This window comes from Scatophagus argus, chromosome 15 (genome assembly GCF_020382885.2).
Source record: "Scatophagus argus isolate fScaArg1 chromosome 15, fScaArg1.pri, whole genome shotgun sequence".
NCBI lineage: Eukaryota > Metazoa > Chordata > Actinopteri > Scatophagidae > Scatophagus > Scatophagus argus.
The window spans coordinates 16,714,582-16,727,016 of NC_058507.1; the positions used below are offsets into that span (position 1 = coordinate 16,714,582).

The 12,435-nt window shown below is 38.7% G+C and overlaps 1 protein-coding gene across 7 annotated transcripts in view; it reads right to left on the minus strand.

Moving 5' to 3' along the window:
* sntg2 (syntrophin, gamma 2) overlaps positions 1-12,435 on the minus strand; it is a 69,236-nt gene that overhangs the window by 17,917 nt on the left and 38,884 nt on the right. For all 7 annotated transcript variants that reach the window (XM_046413356.1, XM_046413353.1, XM_046413355.1 and 4 more), the window contains 2 exons: positions 5,383-5,507; positions 1,080-1,209 (listed from right to left, as the gene is read on the minus strand). In XM_046413356.1, coding sequence (XP_046269312.1) covers positions 1,080-1,209; positions 5,383-5,507 — 255 coding nt within the window. The remainder of the gene's footprint in view (positions 1-1,079; positions 1,210-5,382; positions 5,508-12,435) is intronic.

The following is a 12,435-nucleotide window of genomic DNA, read 5'->3' on the forward strand; positions in this document are numbered from 1 at the left end:
TTTCAAAAAAAATGTTGCAAACCAGTGCAAGACATTTTCATAGTAAATGGACCCCTGCTGTGTCAGCATAATATACTCAGCATGATGGGTGCTCCTGTCTCACCTCACCTCCATACTAAACTAGGTAATTAGTCCTCATATCATTAGGAGTTAACAAGCTGCCCAATCCTTTCTGTTTTAGTCTCTCTAAAAGAACATCAAACAGCATCAAGTAACCCCCCATCGTGGCAGATGACAGTCCTTCGCATTAAAAGCACACAAGGAACTTTGAGGGCGTCAGAGAGTCTATTTAAAGGTTGTAGGTCATTAAAACAAAAGTTCCGCTCTCTCCCAAAGCAGGCGCACAATTACATCCTGATTGGCCATTTAGCAATCACACTACACGTCCGTAATTAGGTGATGCAGGCATGAATTAATCACACTTTTTTAAAAAAAGGCAGCTGTGCAATAGACGAGCCCTGGCATAAAGTTCGTCTGCATCCTTACAAAAAATGCGTCACATCATCAGAGCGATAATCAAAGTGAAATAGGAGGAAATGAGAGAGAGAGAGAAGTGCACATGCAGAATGACTACTTAGCAGTCATTAATTAGGTATGAGAGAGCATCTTTTTTGTCAGCAGAGGGAGAGAGGTGCCACTGTGACTCAATGAGTGCTTGTCAGGAAGGGCCTATTAAACCCACGCTACACTGTAGTCTTTGTGGCTGTGAAAAATCACAAGGGGAAAATACAAGGAACAACTGTGGGCAAAACATAATTATTACATGTTTTAATGTTTTCTTGTTAATGACGATATGTGGAAAATAGGATCAAATCCACTGGCTGAAATTTTGTGATTTCATAAACAAATAATGGGCCCATTTAAGATTATTTAAAAATCATCATACTAATCTCATTAGATTATGTAACATACCAGATTATGACAAAAATCAACTGCATTACAAAATGTTATGCCAACAAATGGCGGATGGTCATTCCAGTTCTCACGTATTTGAAATGAGTATTTCATTCTATCTTCATTTTCAATAAAGACTCATTGGTAGACCTAACCAAGCCTCTGATGTTTAGAGATGGACTTACATTCTCCTGTGTCAAGTCATTGATATTTGTAGATATTGCTTGGAGCCAGTCTGTGCTTTCTGCTGCAGTGCAAAATTGAAGAATATTGGTGCTGGCTCCATCTAAGGTGAAGACTTCAAAACAGTTGGACCTGGAGGAGCACAGAGGTCAAAATTAGACAGGAGCGCTGCAGAAGATTGAAAGCAATTTTGCACAAAGTGAAGCTGGAACCATTCGTTACTTCTGTCAAGTTACTTGAAGAGATAAGTCTCATACTGCATCACGAGCAGTACAGCTTCTTTCATGAGCTTGTGGGACTTGTGTGACACCTAATTATAAAAATGCCTTCACGACACATGCTCTGGAGAGGCACTTCATGGGTCCCTTAGTTCACCTGAGAAAGTCAGTCATATTTAATAACATCCTTTCTGTGAGAAGGTTACAACTGTTTTTTGTTTTGCTTGTTTTTTTTTTTAAACGATTAAATGTCCCTGCAAGATAAAGAGAGTTTGGCTAATGGTTCCAATTAAAAGGAAACATGAACAGAAGCTCTCTGTTTTTAACAGTGTGGGAGTGCACATGAATGCATTACACGGTGTAGCTGGAATCAGAAGGTTAAAGGAATAGTTTGCCATTTCGGGAGATACCCTTTCTGGAAGAGAGTTAGATGAGAAGACTTATACCATTTCCACGTCTGGTATTGATCTGCTCATTTAACCCTCTCCTGTTGAACTTTCAAAACTCATTTCAATGTATTACAGGAAGTGCTGCAAATAAAATAAGGCACAGATAAAATATCCTGTTCTCCTTATTTTTAAATATGCAGAATATAGAATTTAAACTGACTAAATCTTGACAAATCCACTGAAAAACAACTTAACAGAACAGAAGAAAGCCCCCTGCATGATATCCCCAAACAGGCTAAGAGATGTCAAAATAATACACCTTTCACTTCAAATTGAGAAAGCTACCCTTCACAAACTATTTACAAGATGAAATGAGGATTTTAATTTTCTTGGCATCATTTGGGTCCATTTTTTAGATTCCGTCATCTCCTTGGAGTGCCTTGGGGTTAAGTGCGGTGCTTTACTAACACAATTAAAACTTTTCAGTTGATGGGATGTTGATGAGGTCATCTGAGAGACATCATACTCATGAGCGAAATGTGATACTTTTTGACATTTAATTTCAGCGCATTTTCACATTGCTGACACTTTTAGCCTCAGAAATCCTTGTCAGTAAACATGGAAGCAATTTTAGGTGATGGCTAAAGCAATCTCATTCATGTGGAGAATTTGCAATATTAGGGAGCATTTCCATGAGCCAGAAGAGATGTGGTAGTGTACAGGAGAAGTGGGAAGATGTTTTGGACGGTACGTGAGGTGAAGGCTGATAAACACAAAAACAATAGAAGGCATCGAATGCGCAGTATGAAGACGGGAATCTTCTAAGACAGCTCCTAAATCAAACAGCTCTCCCTCACTCACACGCCAGCAGTTCCTTGAGGTTAGATGTTACAAAGTCAGCATTCCTCACAAAACCTCTGGTGAGCATGACTTTCATACTGTATCTGCAATAGGCTTGTTAAAATCTTATGTTCCGCTGCCTGTGTACTGACCCAGTGGCTCTCCAGGGGTGATTTTCACTGGACTCACCATTTTTTGATTTAACAAGAGTGCAAATTATTTCTGTGTCAGGGTGCCTGACCCGAATTAGCGGTATGCTGTCATGTGTACGACTACAAAGCATCACTAATATATGTTCAGAATTCTTTTCAAATGCTCTGCCCTGCAAACCAGAGACACCAAGAGACTTCTGCTTCTTTTTTCAGCGGGTATTGCAGAGATAAATTGAACAGCTGATAAAGTGACATAAGACCCAGAATCTAGAGTATATTGGTTAGATCTCTTTCAATTAATGCAAAGCCTTTGAGAGCATGCAGTGAAGGGGGGGGATGGGATGAAAGTGCAAGAAATGAATTGCTCTAAAGGCAGAGGCAGAGATGTGACAAAGCGACAAACAGCTGATGAATCATCTTATCATCTTCAGGACACCACAACCCTGTGAGAAGAAGAACTTTCCACCTTCCCCCAAGCATGGCCGAAATTCTCAGCAGATAGCAGCAAGGAGAGTGTGTTTCTTTCATACATCTACAGCTATTGTACCTCGACTGCTGATCAGACAGAAATAAATCCAATGAGACAGGCCAGACACATATCACCCAGTCAACATACAGAGTGATACATGAAGAATATACAGGGAAAAGGTGTTCTGGAGAGGAATCCAGCTGTTACTTATAGCGCAAATGGCAAACAGAGGGAGAATGTGCCATGTCTACTGATTAGTGAGGCGGGGAAACAGGCAGGCTTCGGGGCATTTCGTTTTCAGCATAATTAATCACAGGAAAGTGTTTGCTTTTGATTTTCTACTCTGACATGCATCGATGCAAGTTCAACTTCGAACTTGGGACGGGCTCACTGAAGTCTAAAATTCTTTTGAATCAGCTTTATGTAAGTGATAGCAAATGACTACATGCTCTTAGATAAGAAACCAACCAGTAAGACACAGTGAGAAATGCAAAACCCTTTCAAGTTTCCTTCCCTTTCAGTTATATCTGTTTTGACAGCTTAAACAATACCTCAATTACAGGTTGAGGAGCTGGTCTGACACCTCAGACTTGCCTAGGGAAATCTGTGAAAAGGTAGGCAACAAGACCTGATCTCTGCTCTGTCAGATATCCATGTGGTCTTGTTTCCAGACTCCTTTTGCAAACACGAACACAAAAAAAAAAACAATTCCCTAATTGTCCACATGGAGCGCAATCAATCGTGTAATTGACAGAAATACTTTGACATGCATTATACTAGGAGGGTTCCCAAGAACACACTGTATACTTTCTACACTAACACCACATCCTGCAGAGTCCACATCAGCATTAGATGAGAACATGAGAGTCAACAACACCTTCCCTCTGCATTCTTTACCCTGCAGTTATACAGTTGTAGAGACCACAGCTAGCCCTCCTCAACAATAAATGATTTGTAGCTTTAAAATATTTCCAGAAATTGCTCCTGCTGCTTACAATTGCATAAGGCACAACTTTCTAATTACTATTACAGACAAAGCAGTGCTCTAACTGACCTTTGACCTCTATGTGCAGGAGGAGTGTGGTATTTTTCCTTATCTTTGGCAGCTGCCTTGGCCTTAAAATTGGATAATACCCAATGAGATGTCCAATAAACAAGTTTAATAAGCATCTTTAATTAACCCAGAAGCACAGAGTTCGCACAGTACCATTATTTATTTATCGTTATGTACCTGCAATTCTTGAATTATGCAGCTAGACACACCCTACAGAGAAAGAGGCTTCTGCTGTCAGAGTGCAAGAAATGATAAGGAAAACTGAAGGTAAATATTTAGTTCTAGTTTGAATAAAGACTAATGAGGAAAGATTAGTTTTCCTTAAGCTCCTTGCTTGCATTCAAAGGTACCCAGACACTTGGTACCAAACTTTGGGTTTAAAATTGACCAATATTCAAAGTTAAACTGTCACAATAAGGGTTGATTTAGAATAACACAAATATAAAATATGACAAAAAAACTTTTTAAAGGTGATAGCAATTTTTTTCATGTCAGCCTTTGATAACAACAATTATGTATTTAATGTCTGTGATTACTGTACACACGTATATAACAGACTGCTGTTATCAGCTATTACTCCCATTACTACACCAGCAACTACACTACTGCAGGCAAAAAAACACTAGATGACTGTGTGTATATGAGAGAAAACAATCAAAATACAGAAATCTAAATGTGTTAAACAACCATAGTCCTGAAAATGGGTGATAAAGTGTGAAAAAATGATAATGAAACTGAGAATGAAGTATAATATAATATAATAACTGAATGTGATTCAGTTTGATGTATTAGCATGGAATCTGTAACTACACAGTGGAAGTACAACTTTCTGTTAAACAATAAACCTCTTAGGGTCTTTTGTGCCTCTGCTTGAAAATAAAAATTCTGACAGAAAAAGTTACCGAAGCAAAACAACTGTGAAACTACTGTACACATGAAAATCAATACAAAAGGACAGGCATAATAATCAAAAGCATTTACAAGTTCGACCAGCGTTCACACATTCACACCTTCTGAGCCAAAGCCTCACAGCTGAGGTGACCTTTTAAGCCGTTTATGCCTGTGCATAGATATTGGCATTAACATCCTACCACCTAAATGAAAAGTGCTTGCTAAGCCAACAACTGTGCTCAGTGAACTGTGCACCTTAGAGGTGAATTATATCATGCTGGATTACCCTTACCTTAATTTATCTGTGCCAGCTTTGTATCTGGAGACTCTGGCCATCGACAAGGGCAGGAAGACAGCATCCAGCCAGCGCTTCTCATACTTTGATTCATTAGCTGAGGGCGAAGGGGGTGATGGAGCCTGCGTGGAATACATGAACAATGTGATGAGCTTCCTACTCCTTTAGTCCTTTTGATCATTGAGGATGTGGTCTGAATGCAACATTTGCACCATTTACATGAACAAAGAATTCCTTTCTTAACCCAGGCTGATCAGCTGTACAGTACATACACATCAAAATTAAGTGCTTTGACACACAGTTCCTTTAGGGATAACACCTGCACCTTTAACTATTACCACCTAATTAAAGTCCTGACTTGCAGCCTTTTCACTGTTGTCTCACCTGAGCTCACAGAACTGCTTTCTATTTCCAGTTAAGTAGATTAAAAACAGCAACAATCTTTCTCTGTGTTTCTAATTATCACATGTGCATTAATAAAATATGTTTACAACTTTCTTTCATTGCACAGCCCAGTCACCTGCCTTTCCTTCTGTGTTGTGAAAAAAAAGTCCATCAATTATTATGGACAGACTTTTCTACTTAGTGATTAATTTAAGTGAACTCTGCATTAAAATGAATACATTTTTGTTGCAGACATTTAAAATGTTCAACTTCCCACACTTTTTCACTTTAGTAGGTGGCTTCATTGAAGAAGCTGATCTCTGGCTACAGTAAAGAGGTTAAATCTTCTGTCATATTTCTTTCTGTGCCCAAACAGTTACTCAATTACTCCATTATTTCATTGACAGAAAATAAATGTTAATAAAAAAAATACAAATTCATTGTTTAAGCAATTAATATAAAAGTAAAAAAACATATATGTTGTCCCACTATGCTTAATAAGACACACTCTACGCACTTTGGTTTTGCTGATATAATGGCAACAACAGTTCAGACTTATCCACAAGTGAAAAATAGTAGGCTGTATTTCCACACTTCACACACATAAGTGGGTCAAGAGAAAATGGACCCAAAGTGGATGAAAAAAGGCTGACAGAAAATGCCTCTTGACATTCATTAATGACAGAATGAAACTAGTTTTGATACAATCTCAACCAGCGTTGTGGTGTTATGAAGTCATGTCGGGGAAAAATACACTTGCAGTTTAAAGTGATGGATTACATTCATCTTGGCAGCAGTTCTCACAGTGTCTGTGAGCTCTTTTTGATGGATTTTTTTTGAAACGGTGATCCTGCAGTTTGAGCTTCTGACTGTAGCAAACACACAGGTGCAGTTAGGATTTTCATAGGTAGTAATGAGCATTAGAAAAGAAGCTGAAATTGCAGCTTAAAGATGCCTGGTTTATAGCAATAATAAAGGTGTTAATGTGGCATGGAAACAGCTTTGTTTTGAAAGCTCTGCACTGGATTATGGGTACTACATGATGGTGGCAATATATATATGGTGGCAAGTAGGACTTCAGATTACTTTAGAATGCACTTTACAGCAATTCACTCTCAGTATAATGGTCAACGCTTCTTTCCACATATTAGCAGTCTACTGCTCAGGATAGGAAGGAGTGGGAAAAGCGTCTAATAGGCCTTTGTGTGCTTGAAAACACTGCTGCACATTCATACTCTTTTGTGCTAAAGTTTTCTGTTTGACAATGACTTGAAGGTTTAATATTACTGAAATAAAACTGACAAAACAATGAATGAAGACGTCCTTTGCAAAGAATAAAGGCAAGGCCAGTGTATCTCGATTACAACAACAAGGCAATTGAACGCCTCTTTTTTATTTTGTTGTATCTTTGAAATGGGGCATCTTTCTTGGTTCTCATATTTAGAACATATAGTTTTGTGAAATCACATAATAGCTCTACCTGACTTACACATGCTGAAGGCCACAGGGAATGAAAACACCTGTGTGGGTATGCAGAGTGACACAGTAGTAGCCAGCTGTCAGGTGGAGTAAAAAGTTAAATATTTCCCTCTAAAATATCGTGGAATAGACATACAAAAGTTGCATTAAAGGAAATATTCAAGTAATATTATATATTTTTATATATAATATATATATTATATAAATATTATAGTCTTTGAGTAAATGGACTTTCATCACTGAAAAACTGAACGCTGCTTCTCCATGTTTAGCTCTGACTCTGGAGACAGTAAGACGACCTGTACCAGACATTCTGAGGGGTCACTACAGTTCAAAGCAGAGTATTTCACCCTAAATCATATCATTCTTAACACATAGGACTTTTTTTTGAAGATCTTAATGTCTGAATAAGTGGCAGACTGTACACATGGAACATGGAAGGAGTTAGTTATTGATCCCTGTGGAACACCATGGTTAATCTCTGTGAAGGGAGAACCAGTTTTATTGTATACAAAACTTCTGTTACAGAGATATGACAAATACTAGTCAAGTGCTATTCCCTCAAAGACAGTGACTTTCTCAAGACATAGGAGGGTGTGATGATCCACAGTGTCAAGAGCAACACTCAAATCTAGATCAGAATTCCTGGCATTTGCTACCCTGATCAAAGCAGTTTTGGTGTGTTTTGTTCTGCACCCAGACTGCAACTCTTTGAGAAGTCTTACTAAATCCATGGGCTACAAGTTGGCAAGTGACCTCTGTTTCTAAAAGTTGTGAAGACGAGATCTGAAATCAATCTGTGCTTGCTTAGAGTTCAAGGATAGACGTTAGGTCTTTTCAGTAAAGGAGTACAGTACTAGAACTGAGAGATTTATTGATGGTACTGAGAAGACAGCTCCCAAGCAGACTGAACAGTTGTTTCATGAGGTTATCTAAAATGGAGTCTAAAGCACATGCGGTTGGTTTAAAACTTGTAACAATTTTAAAAACTGTTTCATGCCTCAAGTAATGACAAATTCCATGTTTATTACTACTGATATCAAAGTAGAATTATTGCATCACAGCATTAAACAGATTGTGAAGTGTTTAAGGGTTTAACGAAGCCTTCTCTGACACTGATGGCCATGCATCAAAAACATTCACTCTAAAGGTCCTGAAGCATAATGTGTTGACAAAAGCTTGAGATAGCTGGAAGTGCACCACATTTAAATGCAAATCACACCACACTTAATGAAGAACAGATGCATTACACATTACCTAATGAGTCACAAGCTTAGGGATTAAATGACTGAGGCTTTAGCAACATCAAACAGTGAATCACTCCTGCAGCTAAAGATCATCTGTCAGCACAAAAATCCCCAAACTCCTCCAAACAATGACAAACAACCTGACCCTGTATGATGTTTCATTCAGTACAGGTAGGAGTGCAAAAAAGAACCAAATCACGTGACCTCCCCCGGAGTTCAAAATGGCTGAAAACATTACCAGAGTATTAAAATACCCTCTGGGTGGAATGTAGTCAAAAGCGAACAGCAGCAGAAAACTGCCTACCTTTGCAAAGTGAGTTGCACATCATTGCTGAACAGCATGTCGCATGCAGACCCCCAGTCAGCTCCTTACCAGTAATTACTACACTTCTAAAAATGATCATCCTTTGCTCCATTTATGTCAACCCAGAACAAAATGTTTTAGTTAACTCTTAAGTGGAACTCTGCAGAGAGGAGGTGAGGTGGCAGGAAATAGAAAACTATCAGGCTGTCAGGGTGGATTACACTGACAAAACACCTACTGAGGAGCTTGAAAACGGTAACTAAAGCCACAGTGCTGTTCTTCATATGAGTCAAACACTCCTTCATGGATACTGATACTTCGGAGGCGACATGAACTAAGCATAATTATTCCAAAGCATCTAAATGAAACAGGAAGGTAAACAGTCCAGGGTGCAATGACAAGGAAATCTCTGACAGTTGCTTCAAAGCCAAGAGAGCCTAGTGCAGACAAAGCTTAGTGAGTTAGAATCGCTTTCAGTGGAAGAATGTGTTCAAGTTGTGCAAATGCTTGGAGAGAAAAACCTCAAGCAAAAACATAATTGTACTTTTGTGACAAAAATAATATTCTCGCATGGTAACAACAACCAGGCTGACACACTGTAGTCCGCAAGATACAAACAACCTGAAGTTTCAACAAGTCAGAGTGTCTTCAGTCATACTAGCACTTCTTTAGCAAAATGACATCTTTACAAGGTGACCCCACTGTCTACCATCATCTTCAGGTTTTGTCTCATCTCATTATCTGCTGCTTATCCGGCTGCAGAAACAACTCCCCAGGGAGACGTTCAGGAGGCTTCCTAACCAGGTGCCCGAACCACCTCAACTGGCTCCTCCTGATGCGAAGGAGCAGCCGCTCTACTCCTGGATGTCCGAGCTCCTCACCCTCTCTCTAAGGCTGAGCCCAGCAACCCCACAGAGGAAGCTCAATTCGGCCAATTGTATCCATAATCTCACAGCTCGTGAACATAGGTGTGGAATAGGAATGCCAAAACTAACATGAGGCTCTTCAAAGACACAGCAAAGAAAACTGCATGTTATGCGAGATTGTACCACAATAAACTAGAGGTATTAGAATAATTTATAAGATAATTATCTCCACCAGGCATAAGTCTGGAGGGGATCTTAAGTCTGGCTGTGTGTGTGTGTGTGTGTGTGTGTGTGTGTGTGTGTGTGTGTGTGCGTGTGCGTCTCTCCGCAGCAAATCTCACATAATACTGGACCCGTCAGCCATATTTTTTGTGCACATTTCCAACACTGAATCCAAAAAGTTGAAACGCTGAGTAGAAAATAAAAAAAATAAAAATAAAAAAGATTTGCAAATCCTCTTCGGCTCATATCGAATACAGTACAAGATATCTAAGGATTAAATTGATAATCTTTGTTTTTGTAAACACTAATTCTGAATTTGATGCCTGCGATAGTTGTGACAGGGCACCGTTGCATCACTTTTTCATTTAACAAGTAGATGCAGCAACAAACTGGGTTTAATGACAACTGTATGTCAAATTGTTCCTGAGCCCACTTACACTTTGGAACCTGTGCCTGCTGAACACACAGGCCACCCTGTTCTCTCAGTTCCCCACCCACATGCCCACAGACTGACCTGGCAGAGATCTGCACTCACTTTGTTTAATCCGATGTCAGGTTTGTTAGCAGAACAGAAGCTGTGTGTTGACAATCAAAAAAAACCAAACAAACAAAAAACTGAACAGTGCACACTGATCTTTTGTTTTTTAATACTGACTAAACTTTCTTGGCTTTTAAAAAATGTTAAAAACAAATGTTGGTGGGAGTTTTCATCTCAGTGTTGCACTGAACCACAGAAATATTGCGACTGACCTTCAGGGTTTCAGACGCAAGAAAAAAGAACAAAACAGAAACAAGTTCATTTAATGGTGAGGAGATCCACATAACATGGCAGGTACTCCAATTATTTCACATTGTTAAATTTGCAAGATATGTGATATTATATTTCACTTTACAGGATTTCTATGGTTTATAAATATTCCAAGGCACCTTTAATCAACTTGTTGGTGAACATTGTATCTGTTTAAGGTGATTATAATGTCATTCAGCAAATGTTTTTTATTACTTTATCAAAAATTTCCTTGAACTTGGTTCACATGTTGACTCATAATATAACAGTTTATGTACAAATTTTGGATAAATAAAGAACATGCCATGAAGAGGTTCAGAACCAAAAATCGCTTAAATTCAAAATCAATTCAGTTAAATGAATTAATCAGTGCTGATTCAGTGTCAGTTATGATCTGACAAACGTGACAAAACATTAAACATAATGAGAGCTTTCAATGTTTAGTTTCAGTGTCAGGCATCAACGTAGATTCAATACTTTGGCCTGACAAAATTTCACCTGTCTGCTGTCTGGGTATCCTTCATCCTCTGGAGGCCCTAAAAATCTGTCCAAAATATCATGTAAAATCTAACCAACAGTTGTTAGATAGTTCAGTCTGGACCAAGATGCTGAAATCCCAAAATAATGCATGCACAGAGCATTAGTGTCGTCAATGACTCATGTTGACTGTGCTGGGCACAAACACAAACAAGTTTGACAAAAGAGAAAATAAAACAAGTGAATTACTGCTGTATTTCCAGTAGCTTAATTAATTACTGTTCACATTTTTATTGCAGGTAAATTCTGGTGTTTATCGAGAATAGGCAATGATCAGATGACACACTAAGAATGAAGAAATTGTGCTGCACTATTGGGATCCACATTGCAACATCCCTCCATTATTATTTGAGGTAAAAGTAAATGGAAGAGATCATTTTTGAAAAGGCAGCATTGTAAGAGTTCTACTGTGATGAGGTCTTGGCTATTTAGTTTTTGTTGCATCTGCTGTCTAAACTTGCCTCCGTTATTTTGACTTCTTTTCCTACATATCCAGAATGAGTTTCAGCCCCCAGTGAATTCAGCTGGTATCCAGCAGTTTAATGTACACGTAGAGAAAGAGATATGAACCTCAGAAAAGCAATGTCTTTTCTGTCAAGAAAAAGGGAGCATCATGCACCTCACCCCACTGTGCCCCTCGTGGCTGCACTGCTTTCGGGTTTATTGGGTGTGCTGTCAGTGGAGAAATTGCTGTTTCTTACTCTCTTCCATTTCTCCTTGTGTGACTGTTGAGCAGTAATGAAAAACGGTGAGTTTAGAAAGTAGTCTGTCCTCAGTTCTGAGGAAAGCATTTACTGCTAAAGATTTAGACGCTTAAAAAAATATCTCATTTAACTCAAATGTGCTGAAAATATCTAACATTTGATCCTTTGAAACAACTAAATCAACTCAGAAATGCAAGAAGCTCATAGTCTAGCTCTTAGCTCTTTAAGACTATTAAAATGTCTCAGAGTGTTTTGCCCCTTTCTGTAAGTGGCTGTTGTGCACATCATCATGGACCACAACATTGGGCCAGATGCATATCATGCAACATTAAAGTAAAAATGAAAGGTTTTTCCACACAGGAGGTCGAACATTCAGCTGCTCAGCTATACAGCGCAATATCTAAATCAAAAAGAGCATTTCAGCTTCACCTGCTACCTTATAAACTCTCTTTGTTTACCATCAAGTTAGCTAGCAAGTGAGCATTAGAACAATTTTGTTCCAAATTAAGGATCATTCTCA